At 36.0% G+C, this 16,910-nt stretch overlaps 1 protein-coding gene across 5 annotated transcripts in view; it reads left to right on the top strand.

Annotated features, from left to right (window-relative positions):
• The window catches only part of CDK19 (cyclin dependent kinase 19), a 143,063-nt gene that overhangs the window by 83,503 nt on the left and 42,650 nt on the right, over positions 1-16,910 (top strand). For all 5 annotated transcript variants that reach the window (XM_028509044.2, XM_036024568.1, XM_028509043.2 and 2 more), the window contains 2 exons: positions 5,135-5,245; positions 6,618-6,758. In XM_028509044.2, coding sequence (XP_028364845.1) covers positions 5,135-5,245; positions 6,618-6,758 — 252 coding nt within the window. The remainder of the gene's footprint in view (positions 1-5,134; positions 5,246-6,617; positions 6,759-16,910) is intronic.

Genomic DNA, 16,910 nt, shown 5'->3' with positions numbered 1-16,910 from the left:
TTTACTTTGAGATAAGTGAGTTATTGAAGTATAAGATGACTCTTTCTATTCAGATACCCTGAGAAGGAATCTGGAACCTGTGGGGGCCACAGTGACTTAGAGAACAGAAATTGGGGATAAAAGGGGAAGAAAGATGTGTGGATAAAAAATACAGATGAATTCTTAAATTGTTAGTCTAACACAAGGCTTCCCAAATTCAGTCAGGATCCTAAATAGTACTTTAGAGAAAAAGTTTAGGATTGTAACTTTAGCTTGTTATATATTTAGGATAGTAAAAATTGAATACTATAAATTTTTTTAATTGATTGATTGATTTTAGAGAGAAAGCGGGTGAGGGGGCTGGAGAAAGAGATGTCAATTTGTTTATCTATCTATGCATTCGTTGGTTGATTCTTGTATGTGCCCTGACTGGGGATCGTCATACCTGCAACCCTGGCATATGGTGATAATGCTGAGCCACCTGGCCAGGGCAATATTGGATACATTTTATTGTTACTTAAATGCCCTGAAAGGGGACTAAGATAAAATCTTGACATGTCCATTGCACATTCATTGGTAGGCTCCTTTAATACCACATTAGTACTCTGTGAGTATATGGCACAGGAAATGTTACCCTTTAGTGCGGGATTTTCAGAGGAAAGTCATGCCATACTTAACTCCTATTTAAATGTGATTAAAACATTTATAGTTTGTTACATGATGTCATGTTGAGCAAATGTTTGTGTGACAAGAGATTAAAGTCCATTGGTAAAATCAGAATTAAGGAAAGTAGCAGCATGACCATCTCCTTTCTTCGTGTTGCCTGAGAAGCTGTGATAGTGCAGTAGTATCTTATCTCAGCAGGTTGATTTCTGGAGAGAAAGGTCTGTCTTGTTTGTGTGTGTGTGTGTGTGTGTGTATGTATGTGTGTAAATTACAAGGGTAATGCTCAGTGTAGAAAACTTGTAAAATAGAAAAACAGAAAGAAAAAAAGAAAAATCACACATAATCTCACTACCCAGAGATAACTATATTAATGTTTTAATATATTTACTGTTTCATAAACATTTATATTTTGTAGCCTTTTTATATTACATCACGATATTATAGCACAAGTCTTTTCTAATGTATCAAAAAACTTTTAGCATATATATGTATATATTTGAAACTACAATATGTGAATATACCATAATTAAGCAGTTTCTTATTATTGGGCATTTGTGGTGTTTACTGTTTTTGTTTCTTCAGTAAATAGTGATAAAGAAATTTATTTCTTTTTAAATTTTTATTTATTTATTTTTAGAGAGGGAAGGGAGATAGATAGAGAGAGAGAAACATCAATGTGCGGTTGCTGGGGGTTATGGCCTGCAACCCAGGCATGCACCCTGGCTGGGAATCGAACCTGGGACACTTTGGTTCCCAGCCCACACTCAATCCACTGAGCTACGCCAGCCAGGAAAGAAATTTATTTTTAATTTATTTGTTTTAGTAAATAAAGGTAGGCCATACAGTTTTGTATGGTGTTTGTTGAGGGCCTGGCATTTTACTAGTACCCCAGCCTTGAAAGTAACCAGTGATTGGGTTAATCTCTGCTTTAGTTCCCCTGGTGTGTTCCCCGTTGTCCCCCTTTTCTGTGGATTGTTTTCTTTAGGATTCTGTAGCACTTATTAGATTCACAGCCCTTGCAGAAAAACACTTTTATAGTACCCAGTTTTCAAAAGCTGTACCAGGTTAAATATCTCACCCTGAGCTCTTAGAAGCTGTGTTCTGCAAGCCATCAAATTTATGAGAGAAAGTAGGATAGTGGTTATCAGGGGCTGGGAATGTAATGGGGAAATGCTGTTTAAGGTACAAAGTTTCAGTTTGAGATGATGAAAAAGTTCTGGAGAAAGGATAGAAAGGATGGTTGGTAAATGTTGCACAGCAATGGTGATATACTTAATGCTACTTAACTGTACACTTAGAAACAGTTAACATGGTAAATTATATGTTATGTGTTTTACCACAATAAAAAAAAGATAACCTAGAAATACCATGCAGCTGGAAGAAAAAGATTTCTGTGTAGTACCAATATTGTATTGATACTGAGAGATTTCCAAGATAGATTAGGTAAAAAAGGTAGAGTGCTCTTTTGTATAAATAAGGGCAGAAGAATTATATATTCATATTTGCATAAAGAAACACAGGAAGGATTAATAAGCAACTAATACAAATTGTTATCTAGGAACGTGATTTTCAACTGGTGTGCTGTAAGAATTTTTAAAACATGCCGTACCCGACTATTTAGTCAAGGGCACTGACCTCTTAGACCAGGGGTGTCAAACTCATTTTCACTGGGGGCCACATCAGCCTCGAGGTTGTCTTCAAAGGCCCGAAATAATTTTCAGACTGTATAGATGTAACTACTACTCAACTGTTCAGGAGTTGAAATTACATTCAGCCCTTTGAAGGCATCTGTGAGGCTGATGCGGCTCCTGGTAAAAATGAGTTTGCCACCCTGTCTTAGATTGTCAGATCAAAAAATGACAACAGCCAACACAGTAGTAGCCTTCCAGTGTGAATGATTCAAAATTGTACCTGTTTTTTGTCAGATCAGCAAAAACTATATTTTTTGGCATGCTGAAGAATTTTAGTAATTAGTTTGTGTATTGTGAGATGAAAAAGGTTGAAAATCACCGATTTAAGAGCAAGTGGGACTAAGGTGACTAGGTGTAAGAGTGGTAATGAGACATCTCAATCTGTCCTTTTATGTAATTTTGATTTTTGAACCATGTAAACGAATTACCTATTCAAAGTAATGATTGAACATGGGACTGAAAGTAGATTCACTGTAGAGGGATCAACGATTTGTAATTATAGAAAACATAATTTTTTAGAGATACTGGCTACATGTCGCCACATGTGACATCCTCTTTCCCAGATAAGTGGAGTCCAGGCATCAGGGGTCCGTCTTAATGTTTGGTGTTTTAATAGCCTGGTTTAGATGCAGAAGTGAGTTTTACCTTCCCTTCCATTGCAGGCAGCAAAGAGAACCTGTTTTGGGTAGAGACTTAATCAAGTCAAACTCTCTGAGTTCACCAGGACCAAGGAGTCAGAAAGAGGAGACAATCGTTGTGCCTAAAGCGAGGCCTTTTACCAGGGTCCATGCGCTAGAAGGATGACAATGGCAAGTGAGGTCATTAAACACATTGCTCTACCAAGCCTAACTAAAACATTCAAAAGCAGAAGCTGACATTGCTCTGCAAATGTCACTGTCTTTCATCCAGTCATCCATTAGTAGCATTTTATGCCTAACATTTGCATCTGAAGCAAGAAGTAGGGCTGCCTAACATTTCTTAGGCAGTGGGGAGAGAGGCAGCAGCTGATAGCTGAACAACACCCACTTCTCACCCTTTCCTTCCCTCCTACCAGGAGAGGATTATTATGTCTTCCTCGGTCATTTCCCACCTAGATCCTCAGGAAAAACAGAGACCAGCTGTAAAAAGTGGAAGGTTTGCTAGGGTTAGCCCTGGCTATCCTAGCTCTTACCCTTAGCTGTGTTCCAGGGTATGTGGGTTGGATGGAGAACCCAGGGAGCCGTATTTGGGAATCCTGCTCAAAGCATAGCTGGCAGGACATTCTCCAGCAAGGCTGTCAAGGTGTAGGTGAAGAGAGAGCTGAGGTACAGAGCTAAAATGAGAAACTAGAAAATCTGTCATTGAAAGTAGTAAAGAATTAGGCAACTGGGAAATAGTCTATAAAAGTTCCCTGAGATGGACTTTAGAATTTTTTTTTGGTTGTATGTGTTTCCAGCATAGGCACTCAAAGTATGCTTTACTCATTTAAAGTTACTAGAATGGGTAAGCAATTAATTTTTTTTCTGCCTCATTGATCTGTTTGTATGTCTGTCTTCCTCACTGCATTGTTGTCTTTGAAAACAGGGGCTTCAGCAATAGTGGAAAGCATGGACTTTGCAACCAGGCAGATCTATTTAAAACCAAACTTCTGCCTTGGCTGGTGTGCCTCGGTGGACTGAGTGCCTGCCTGCAAACCAAAGGGTCGCTGGTTGAATTCCCAGTCAGGGCACGTGCCTGAGTTGCAGGCCAGGTTCCCTGGTGCGGGGCATGCGAGAGGCAAGCACACATTGATGTTTCTCTCTCTCTCTCTCTCCCTTCCTTGCCCTCTGTCTAAAAATAAATAAAGTCTTTAAAAAATTTTAAGAAAAAAAAAACAAAACAAAAAACTTCTTTTTCTGGGTGTTTGATTTTGGTCAAGTTATTTTTGTTACACTGAACCTCAGGTTCTGTGTATATTGTAGGGTTGCTATAAGGATTAAATAAGGTAAAAACACTTACATATAATCATCTTACACATAGAAAGTATTGAATAGAAGTTTTGTTCCATCTCCCTTTTTGTATCTTTCACAGAGATTTACATTTAAAAGACATTCAATATATTTGTCAAATTGAATATGTTTCTCTGTACCTATTAAATCTGAACCCTGGTTAAGGACAGCCTGAGGCAGGCATATTTATCAGGCTTTCACCTTGAGCAGCTAATGTTATTGTTGCTAAATATTTTATGAAGCAACAGCCTGTTATATGCCAGTGCTAATTTCACTTGCTAGTTTGGTCTTTCCTTCTTCTTATCCGAGTCCAGCTTGAAGCTTCTATGTTGTGAAGGCCTATTCCTTTGCTCTGTTTATAGGACCACTTTTCCACACCAAAAAGCCCAACCACATGCTCTAAGCATGGATGAATGTAGGGCTTGTTAAATTATCTTTCCATCTTTTGTCAAATATGTATTGAGTGTATAGTGTGCTAGCATGGATATAAACAGTGTTAATACCTGATTGCTGCCTCTCAAGAAGCTTTTCTTCTAGTAAAAAAAAATATGCACCAAAATATATTTAATTATTTAGTGGTATGACATTACTTTTATTTTACCACTTAAAACGACCTCATTTTTAAAACACACACATACACATAGAAAATGGATTGGAAAGATATGTACCAAGATGTTGACAGAGCTTACTTGTATCTCTGAGTAATGGTATTTTGGGTGTTTTTTCTTAATGTCTAAATGTGCAAAAATTTTATTTCAAAATTATAGTAAGTTCATCATTCTCCTCTGCTTGTTAACAGAATGGTGACTCTTCTTTTCCTCTTGCATTCAGCTTTTGCGGGAATTGAAGCACCCTAATGTGATCGCATTGCAGAAGGTGTTCCTTTCTCACAGTGACAGGAAGGTGTGGCTGCTGTTTGACTATGCAGAACATGATTTGTGGGTAAGTCTAAAATTACTCTACTTTTAGGACTGTTTTATATAGGAATGGAGAAATAAATGTACGCACTACACATTGCTAAATCGCGTAACGGAAAACTTGCTCTCTTGATCATAGATCAAAACAATGTAATGTAAATGAGGATACAAAAGAATTTGAGCAATACACATTATTGTCTTATTTTACTGAGAAGATAGTATTTGTAATAATCAGAAATTTCACTTTGCAAAATGTTAATGAGTGGGAAATTATAATTTTATGCAAGTAATTAATGGCAGTTTACTAATATGTGTAGTGAAAATTGCTTTCTTTTGTGGTATACACAGTAGTGAAGATCAATCTCTCGCAGTATTTTCTAAAATAGAAGTATAAATGTGGTTTTTACAAACAGTAGGGCTATTTTCTCAATAATAACAGAAGGCAAAAATTATAATTACATACTTTTAAAATTAAGAATCAGGGCATTTAAACATTTTTACCTGAGGAGTTGCTTAAGGTAAAAATATTCAAACTTGGCAGTAAGTTCATATTTTGGATAATAAAACTTTGATTCAGTATAGTGTGGTTTGTCATGCATATAAACTACAAACCTGTTTAGGAATAACTTAATGGACTTAGGTATCTTGAAGGAACTAGAGTTTATGCTATTACAGCAGACATTGACAAGAACCTCCAATCTTTTCATGGAGGTACCCATTTTGGCATGTTTTGGACAAGGGTGGGTAGAGATGGAAGCAGAGATGGTGGTGTGGGAGGCAGGTAGAATTTCTTCCCTTTCATTACAATCCTTTTATAGTCCACAATATGACATATGGACATAAAAATTTGATTATAGTGATCCAGTTTTATTTATTTCAAAAATAAATCCCCTGTTTTTATCTCCCTCCTTCTCTCTAGTCATTTCCTATTTAATATTAACTAAATTTATTCTGTGCCAAAAGAAGGTGAAACTTTACAACAATTCAAATATACACAGAGTGATAATACCCAAATGCAATAAGTACTAATTTTTATAGATTAGTAAAGATACACAGTTTTTTTCTTTTTAAAAAATATTTTATTTTGTCAATGGAGAAAAAAGTAGTACTATTTTTAGGTAGGCTTTTAAATATCACCCCTTTTTACCTTTTCGTCCTATTTAATGATAATCTTAATGGTTTCAGTAAATCTAGTCATTATACCTACATTAAAACTGTCACATTCACCCCCGATATCGATTCTGTTTTGGTTGACCTTGTTACTGAAATTATTGTTCTTTCTGTCATTGGCCTTTAAGAAGTAATTTTAAAATACAGAACATTTACTGTAGTCTCGATTATATGTTATTGACATACACAAAGACTGTGTGTTATTACTGTATTTTTTTAATTTTTAGCATATTATTAAGTTTCATCGTGCATCAAAAGCAAATAAAAAGCCCATGCAGTTGCCAAGATCTATGGTAAAATCATTACTTTATCAGATTCTTGATGGTATCCATTACCTCCATGCAAATTGGGTGCTTCACAGAGATCTGGTAAGTATGTTTCTTTTAAGTTCATCACTGTGTTTCCTCCCCTCTTTAAAAAGATACCTTTTTTTCTTGGTACAATTATGATCAATATTAATTACAGAAAATTTTGAAAATACACATAAGCAAAAAAGAAGAAAATATAAATTACCCATAACCTATGAGAAAAAATTTACTATTATTGTATTAACCTTTGGTGTATGTTCTCCCGTTATGGTTATGCATAGCTATAAAATGTCAGTGTAGTTTTCAACAGGTGATTGGTAATCTCAATGAGGTAGTCATCTGTGAAGAAAGTACCTTTTGATCCATTTTGGGTTTTGTATTTTTCCTCATCAGTAAATTAATAATATTAAAAATTGAGTTCTATTGTTTTCCTTTATGAGCTAGACTAAAATAGTGACATTTCATCCAGTAAATTGAATGTTGTTATCAGTGTTAACAATAAATAAATGAATTTAACAGGTGGAATATACCTATTAGGCAAATTAGCCATGATTCAAATGTTTGATTTTACTTTTTATTCAGTAAACATAAATGTTTATTAATGTTGAATTATATGGTATTCATCTTTGTATTGTCATTTTAATTTATGTTGTTCTTAAGAAGATAATGGGTACTAAATAATTTTAATACCCATGAATTTATAATTGGAAGTTTTATTTTACTCCCCACAAAAGTGGCTTCATGATTATTTATTTCTTAGGCTTTTGAAGATTCTAGGGATATGGTAGATATAAATCTAGGTCAACTCAGTTTCATTGAGGATAAGTACTTATTATAGGAAGGAATGCATACACAAGGAAGAAGGACCTAGTTACTATATTTTGTTGTGTATAATGTGCTCTTGTGTATAATGTGCATCCACATTTTGGGCCCAAACTTTAAGGAAAAAAACCTTTCATTTTAATTTTTTAATTCAATTATTTATTAATTTGTAGTTAGAAACAAAACTAATTATCATATTTCAGGGTGTTATTTTGCATATGGATATTGTTAAATTGCTTTCTAAAGTTACACTTTTAACTCATAAGCAAAAATAAAGGAATTAAAAACATTTATATAGATATGGAATTAGTACTACCCATGTATAATGCACCCCTTATTTTCCCTCAAAAATGTGGGGAAAAAAAGTATGCATTATACATAGCAAAATACAGTCGTACCCCTTGCTACCTTGTCAGTTAGGCCTATTCAAATTGTAAGGTTCTCAAAGACGTCCATATATCCACTTTACTATTAACTGTGATTTTTAAATGATTTTTACTATTACTATTTTTACTATTAACCATGTTTTTAAATGATTCTTGGGTATGTGAGGTTGTTCTAGAAGATCAAAACCTCCTACATAAATGGTTTTAGATTTCAATTTGCTATGATGTAATCTATGTGAGTTATATTTTTGAGGTCACAGTCATGTTTAAATCATTGCTCAGAGTCCTTAATAGAGGATTAATTTCAATTCATCTCTTTTTTTCACAAAATTGTATACCAGCATACCTTGGAGATACTGCGGGTTTGGTTCCAGACACACTGCATTGCAGTGAATGTTGCAATAAAGCAATTTGCTTTTTTGTCTGTCTCCCAGTGCATGTAGAAATTACATTTACATTGTTCTGTAGTCTGTTAAGTGTGTAATAGCATTATGTCTAAAAAAATGTATAGACCTTAATTTAAAAATATTTCTTTGCTAAAAAGGCTATTCATCATCTTAAGTGACTTCAGTGAGTCCTAACCTTTTTGCTCGTGGAGGGTCTGGCTCTAGTGTTGATGGCTGCTGACTGATCAGAGTGGTGTTTGCTGGAGGCTGGGATGGCTCTGGCAATTTATTAAAATAAGACAAGAACGAACTTTGCCATGTTGACTGACGACTCCTTTCACAAGCGATTTCTCTGTAGTATGTGATGCTGTTTGATAGCATTTTACCCACAGTAGATCTTCTTTCAAAGTTGGAGTCAGCCCTGTCAAATCCTGAAGCTGCTTTATCAATCCTTCATTTTCTCAGCAAGGAATGTAACTAGTACAGAATGTAACTATTCTAAACCCTTTGCTGTCATTCCAACAGTCATAATAGAATCTTCACTAGGAGTAGATTCCATCTCCAGAAACCACTTTATTCACTCATCCATAAGAAGCAGCTGCTCATTCATTGAAGTTTTATTGTGAGATTTTAGCAATTTAGTTATATTTTTAGGCTCCACTTCTAATTCTAGTTCCCTTGCTGTTTTCACCATATCTGCACTTACTTCCACCACAACTTGGCTGTTTGTTGTAAGAGGCCTAGCTTCTGACCTGTCTCAGCTTTCAACATGCCTTCCTCACTAAGCTTAATAATTTCTAACTTTTGATTTAAAGTGAGAGATGTGCAACTCTTTCTTTCGCTTGAACACTTTGAGGCCATTGTAAGGTTATTGATTGGCCTAATTTTAATATTGTATCTCAGGAAATAGGGAGGCCCAAGGGGAAAGAGAGAATGAGAGAGAGAGAGGGAGAGGGAGAGAGAAATGGGGAAATGGGGAAATGATCTGTGTAGGTAGAACAGTATCAGTTAAGTTTGCCATCTTATATGGGGGTGGTTTGTGGTGTCTCCCCCCTCAAACTTACAATAGTAACTTCTAATACAAGTTTTCTCTCATCCAGACTTGCTGCTGCTTCAGTGTTCTCTGTGTTGGTTTAGGCACCCCTGCCTCCTAGCCTAGAAACTTCTTTTATCCCTGGCAGGCCCTTGCACTCCACATTCAGAACTTGCCTCATCTTGTCAGTTCCACCTCTCAAATATCTAGTCATCTAGTTTCATCTCTAGTGCCTCATTCCTAGATGGCCTTTATTCCTTCTTCCTTAGAGTTTGGTCTGAGCCTCTTATCTCTTTGTTAACAATTTCTTTCCCTTCCAGACCTTCTGACCTCAGCTTCTGCTCAAGAATTTTGACATAGTTCCTCATTGCTTACAGACTAAAGCCCTAGTTCCTTATTTGGCCTTCAAGGTCTTATCAGATGTAGCTCCAACTATCTTTAAATATTTTCTTTAAAAATATATCCATATAATCTTTCACTTACACTGTTCTGTTGAGCTATTGATTGTTCCTGTGTCCTCCTGAGATTTCCTCTCTCAGCGGTCTTTATTCTATCTTAAAATTCCTTACCCATCTCTACATACTCAGACACCACCTGTCTTTCAGGACCCACACAAACTTTGAAACTCATCCTCGCATCCATTCCTACTTGGAAAAGAATCTCTCCTTTCTTATTCGTTGCTGTTATACTTCATCTTCCCTACTAGTACTTACCTATTAGCATTACAACAATTTATACAAATGTTTAGAAGATGTGCTTGAGTTTTTGAGAAAGTGGGGTCTATGATTCATTTGGTGTACTACTATTCCAGTAACTATTGGTTAGTGAGTAAATATTTCCTTAGTGAGTGAATATCAGTAAGAATGTTGATTATTATGGCATGTATTTGGATCAAGCAACATGCATTTCAACACACTGTAATAAACAGTTGTTATTTCATTATATGTGCAAAGCATGAAGGGGAGCAGTACAAATATGACTGCACAGATATCTCCTCCTCAGGAGTCCCATCTGAGAGCAGTATGACATGTAGACAGCAGTTATACTGTAAGATAGAGGAGAGAGAATGTGAGAAGTGCAGACTAAATGCTGTTCAAGGTTAGAAGTTCCTTAGAAGTCCTGAGTACGAGGTGGGTGGAGGTAAGGGAAAGCTTCAAAGAGGTGCCATTTGACCTGTACTTTAAAGGATGAGTAGAATTTAAATAGAGATTTGAGATATAAAACTGAGATGAGAAAGCACTTGAATTTACGGTAATTTGCCGTGTATAATGCACACCCATGTTTTGTGCACATTGTGCACAGGATTATTATACCCATGTTATGTAATCATTGTACCCACATATAATGCTCACCCTTACTTTTCCCTCAAGAATTTGGGCAAAAAAGTGCGCATTGTACACGGCAAAATACGACATCCCAAAAAGGTTGTGTAGTTCTGTCTGGCTCAAAAATGGATAAGCTGGATTAGGCTAGTATGAGGTAAGACTAGAAAGACATGGGTTGGAGCCCAATTGAAGAAGGCCCTAAATTTCAGGCCAGGGAGTATTTCTGTGTGTAAGTACTAAACACTTGTGAGCAAGAGAGTGAGTTTTCCCTGGATGAAATTTTCTTCACCACTGATTATTACCTCATCCATAGCATGAACATAATGTTGAAAATAATGTTCTGAACATGGTTCTGACCTTGCACTGTGTATATTTTATCCGCATGTTCACCGAATGTGTCTACTCCATAAATAACTCTAATAAGATTTGAAACTTTGAACCAGTAGGACTCTAGTCTGTGATACCTTGTCAATTCTTTTCATTGATCGTGAATCTCGATACCCAGACCATATTGTCATGGTTTTGCCAAAGTATTTGCAGGAGTGGTAGATTTAAATCATATGTTTACTTTGTAGATATATTCTATAGTAGATAAAGAAACAAAATATATACCGTACAGATATGATCTTAAAAGGAGCATGATAGAGACATTTGAAAAATTATTTTTTTGTGAGCTTAAGAGTACATTTGCAATTTTTTAAAAAAATGCTTCATTTCCTATTACTGTAGGAAATCTCACTTTACATTATTTGTTAGTAACAACTAACTCTATTGGAGTATGTATCATCTCTCTCTCTCTTTTTTGATGTGAGAAATGTGGAAAATCTATACAGCTACATTTGTTAGAATAAATGTAAATTTTTAGTGTAATAGTATAATCCCCCAAATTTAAAAAAGTAAATAAGAACAACTGTCTTGGACTTCACACACTTTACAGAATCTGAAGCATTACATCATCAGAGAGGTTGGTGTTTTTCATTGTGATTGATTTCGTAGCTGGATCAGTGTTTTAATTATGTCGTTTGGATCCTAGAATAAAGTCACCAAAAAGATAACTTATATTGAGAAATTGCTTTAAAAGGAAAGGAGAAAAGAAGCTAAATATATTCATCTTGGCCGAGAGAGTGAAATAGAGACATAAGTCTATAAACATTTGGAGCTTGTAAACACCAAGAGAGAAGAGAGGTATTTTAATTTTATAGCAGGATGTAGCTAAGGTTAAGAAGATGATATATATTGTGACTTATTTTTATGGGACTACTATTCTGGTAGGTTAGAAGAATACCACGATATACTTTATCTCTTTTTCAAAATTATGGGATTCTTAAGAGCAAGGATCATATCTCACTGACTTTTGTATCCCTAGCATTGGCATTTTGTTTCTTCTCATAAATTACTTGAATTTCAGCAAAACATCTGGAAATTGCACATTTTTCTTTAGCAAAGGTAGAGAAATGCTGGCTAAATGATAGTATTGTTAAATGGATTTATGGCTCCTTAGTTACTGAATATTGCTACTGAATCAGTGACGTAAACTGAACTGTAAGTTAAACTATCTCTCTTTAATTTTTGTGTTTTAGCAGCCAGCACATGATAAATACTAAGTCTTATTGAATAGAGGATTTGAATGAATGTTCCAGGGCCCTGACCCCAACTCTGTCCTATAAAAATATTTGTGGGGGCCCTAAGTCAAAATTCTAACTTTCATTTTAAGTGGTAATTATTGTTCACAATAGTGGATGAATTTGTAGTCTTTTGAAGGTGATAGGCACAAATAACTATATAGTCTGCAAATGTGGTACATGGAAATTTTGTGCGATATGGTTGAGGAAGAAAATAATTTTTGTATATTTTGGATTTTGTTATTAACATCTACCAAACGTTTCTGGATTTTCAAAACTTCTGTCACCGACCTAAAGACTTACTTATTTTATTAGAGTCAATAATAATAATAATAATAATAATAATAGTAATAATAACTTGCCAATACCTAGAATCAGATATAATTCAGTCGATTAAAGAAAATGATGCAATAGATATTTTACCTACAGAGAAGTGCATAATTCAGTTCTGGATATTTTGTCATAGTAACTGATAGAAAACTGTATAGTTTTGGTTTGTTGATATATTTTCTTCCTTATAACATCTGCTTGTTCAGTCAGACTTCTTACTGAATTCCCAACATTCCAGGCTGTTTATGCCATGTTGGCTATATATATTTTAAGTCAGTGTATATACCAAAGTTATTTATTGCTATGTAACAAATTGCCCCAAAATGTAGTGGCTTTAAACATTTATCATCTTACAGGTTCTGTGGGTCAGGAGTCTAGGTGCAGCTTCTCTGGGTCCTCTGTTTCAGAGTCGCTTTAAAGGGTTGCTGTCATCTCAGCTCTTGACTGGGAAGAATCTGCTTCCTAGTTCACTCACATATTTGTTGGTGAGATTCATTTTCCTATGAGGTGATGGATGAAGGCCTGCCTTGGTTCCTTGCCATTGAGCATCTCACGACATGGCAATTTTCTCCACCAAAGTGAGCACACAGGACAGCGAGAGAGAGAGTGTGTGTGTTAGGAAGATAGAAGTCACAGTATTCCGTAAGTTTATTATGTAAGTGACATCCATTACTTTTGCTGTATTCTGCCCGATAGAAGTCACTAGGTGCAGTCCATACTCAAGGGGAGTAGTTACACAGGAGTGTACCAGGAATGGGGGTGATTGGGAACCATGTCCGAAGCTGCCTGCCACAGAATCTAAGAAGCTTTAAATGATAATTTGGATCTTTTTTAGTTAGTAGAAATATAATAAAATGTAGTAGGGCCTCTTTCATTTCTCATATAATTTTCCCATGTATAGAAGTTTCTTGGGTGGTTAGAATTTGGGGTTAGTTCTGGTTCTAGGGAGCTAAAATACTATAATGTACTAATTGTCCCTTCCTTTTTGTAAATATTCTTCAATGATTTATTTCCAGAATTTAGTATACGTTTTTTACTGTACCCCTCCCCTCATCTCTTCTCTCCACTCCTTCCCCTCTCTGCTATTGAACCACAGGTAGTTTAAGTAGATTTACTTAAATGTACAGGGTGTGTTCAGCAGTATATAATTTAATAGCTAGCTGACTGCACAGAATCTAAGAGGCTTTAAAAGCAGTGAAAGGACACCACTAGGAAGCATGAAATATTATAGTCCTTTAGCTGAAGAGAGCATTTGTAGACTTTAGGAACATCACTGTATGAAAGCCCAATATATGAAAGTCAAAGAGGGCCCTCTGTTTCTACTCAGTAGGGAAAAAAAGTACTGTACTGTTCATTGTGATAGTTTGATTAAAATAAGTACTTGGTAGCTGCAGAGTTGTTTAGAATATCTGTGTACAGCGTAGCTGCTCTTCATACCTTGTCTGACAAGAAAATAGAAGTTTTTTATTTTGTTTGTGCTAAGAAGGCTTGATAAGGCAAATGTGTTATACCTCAAAGAAATCATTAAAATCTTACTGTAGCCATCATACCAGCATTTTGAGTGCATTTTATTTATTTACTCATTCATTCATTCATTCATGTGCTCATGTACCACCTCCCTGGTGTGGTAGGCAAGACAGGCTACTGGTGCCCCCTCTGCAGACTGGAGAGGCTTCAGTGTTCCACCTCAGCAGGTGTCATGTGCTTGTTGACCTTCACCTTCATTGTACCACAGCAGCCTTTGTGGGAGCTGCTGACTTAGGCACATGTTAGACTCCTTGGTCTGTGTGTCAAGGTGGGTTGGGTGCGTGGCCAGCATTGCCACTGACCCTGTTTGTAAGCATTTTAATAATGTTTCAGAGTTCAGCCTTGTGTGGTTCTTAGGTTATGAGAACTTTGAGAACCTAGACTTATAGTTATTTCTACGATAGCTAATCTTGATCCTTAAGCCTCAGTTTACGTGCTTGTCAAATGAGGATAGTTAATGATAGGTACTTTATATGGTTGTTGACTTTCTACTCTTAGCTCCAGAGTTCCTGAATTCCTCCTAATTTCCCTTCTGTAGAAGCTTTGTACATCCTTTCTGGATCCCATCAGCCATCCAAAGACGCCCTTTCTTTAAATGTTTTTTTCCTCAGAATTTTAGTAGCCTAATACTATTCCTATTTTCTTCTGCTTTACAAAATAGAGCCCAATATAAATAGGTGAAACATGTTCCTCTATTTAAAAAAAAAAAAGAGTAAGCCACATTTCATCCTGTTTATATTTAAATATTGCTAATATTTTTGCCAAGTCTTCATATTTCAAAATATGAAAGTTTAAAAAATACTTGCTTGCACGAGATCCACATTAGTGCTTCATTTCATTTAGTTTTCATTCTAACAATTCCATGCTAAGCAAATGATTTTCTATTCAATGTTTTTCACTTAACTTATTAACATTCTCCTTACATCATTATGGCAGCATGCAATATATAATTTAATATAACTTAATTATCCTAATTTTGTTCAGAATGAAGAGCTAACAATGAAAAAGTAAAGTATGGCTTGGTTATCTTCTAACCTGCAATTTTAAGTGATTTGGGACAATTATAGATTTTATCATGCTGAAGATCATCACCCTAGGGTTCCTGCTGAAGACCTCTGATTCCTAACTAGTTCCTTAGAGCCGGGTCCTCCATAGTGTGTGGCCTAGCTGTTCGTGATTGCAGCGGGAAGGCCTTTGATCGCGGTGATGTCATCCACATGCAGTGAGTCCTGTCCTGCTGCCTTGACACAAGGCCTTGTGAAGCTCAGATGAGACGATGTTTCTTATAATGCTCTGGATACTGTGATATACTCCTTATAAATGTAAGAAGGTGTCATTCAAGTATGTTTTAGATATGGGCTGTGATTTCTTTCGGCACAACAGTTTTTCCATTATTCGTACCTATAGCCAGGTAACTGGAGCTTTCAGCAGAGCTGAACTGTCTAAGTTAGAGTATAGACAGATGTTACACATCTATTTGAGTATAAGACTCCTTCAGCTGTTCCAGAGGCAGGTGATGCACACTAAGTATCACACTTCCAAGAGGGCCAACTTCAAAGGAGATGGGTTAGACTCACAGTGGCCTGTGAAGCCTCCTAAGGTTCAGCTTAGGGACACAGATCTTTTGATGATCTGTGATTTCAGCCTAACGTGTGAGTAGCTTGTACTTATAAACACATTAAAAAAATTCTTTTATTGTTGTTCAAGTACAGTTGTCTCCATCCCCACCCCCCATTGCTCTCCTCCGCCCCACTGACCCCCGCCTCCCACCCTCAATCCTAACCCCCTTTGGTTTGTCCATGGGTCCTTTATACATGTTCCTTGATGACCCTTCCCCTTCTTTCCCCCATTAACTCCTTCTCCCTCCCCACTGGTTACTGTCAGTTTGTTCTTTCAGTGCCTCTGGTTATATTTTGCTTAGTTGTTTGTTTTGTTGATTAGGTTCCACTTATAGATGAGATCATATGGTATTTTTCTTTCACCGCCTGGCTTATTTTGCTTAGCATACTGCTTTCCAGTTCCCTCCATGCTGTCGAGAAGGGTAGGAGATCCTTCTTTCTTTCTGCTGCATAGTATTCCATTGGCAAACACATGTATTTAGAAGGCTATTTGCCAAACTTACTTCAGTGTCACTAAGAGATATTAAAAAACAAAATTCAGTTGAGTAAATTTAAAGATTAAATTGGCCATATTCAATGATTCATGAATCGAGAAGCATCCCATTTATCAAATAAAAAGGAACTCAAAAGGAAAGGTTTTTAAAAACGGAAAGGGGTGGGGAGGAAATGACTATATTTTGCTGTGTATAACGCACACGCCCCCCGCTAATTTTTGAGGAAAAATAAGGATGTGCATTATACATGGGTAGTACTAATTCCATATATATGTAAGTATTTTTAAGTCTTTCATTTATGCTTATGTGTTAGAAGTGTAACTCTAGAAAGCAATAATGATATCCACATGCAAAATAATACCCTGGAATATGACCATTGGTTTTGTCGAACTTTTGACATGAAATAAAAGCAGTTTCAGCCAAGGATTCGATGAAATGAAACAAAGAACAGTGTATTGTTATCCACAGAGGAAGATAGATGATGCCGATTGTTATCCACTTGATAAGATAGGGGATGCCAACTATATTACCACAGGGTGAACAGCATGACATTTTTCTTCGTACGCTTTAGATGGGAGAAGTTATTGGAAAATCCCTTAGAAAATGTCGAAATGGTTTTTGTACACTGCAAGCTTTAAGCTAATGGTTATTAAATATGCTAAAAAGCA

This window comes from Phyllostomus discolor, chromosome 4 (assembly GCF_004126475.2).
Source record: "Phyllostomus discolor isolate MPI-MPIP mPhyDis1 chromosome 4, mPhyDis1.pri.v3, whole genome shotgun sequence".
Taxonomy (NCBI): domain Eukaryota; kingdom Metazoa; phylum Chordata; class Mammalia; order Chiroptera; family Phyllostomidae; genus Phyllostomus; species Phyllostomus discolor.
Note: the sequence above shows the minus strand (reverse complement) of the source record. Positions and strands in the feature narration are given on the sequence as shown.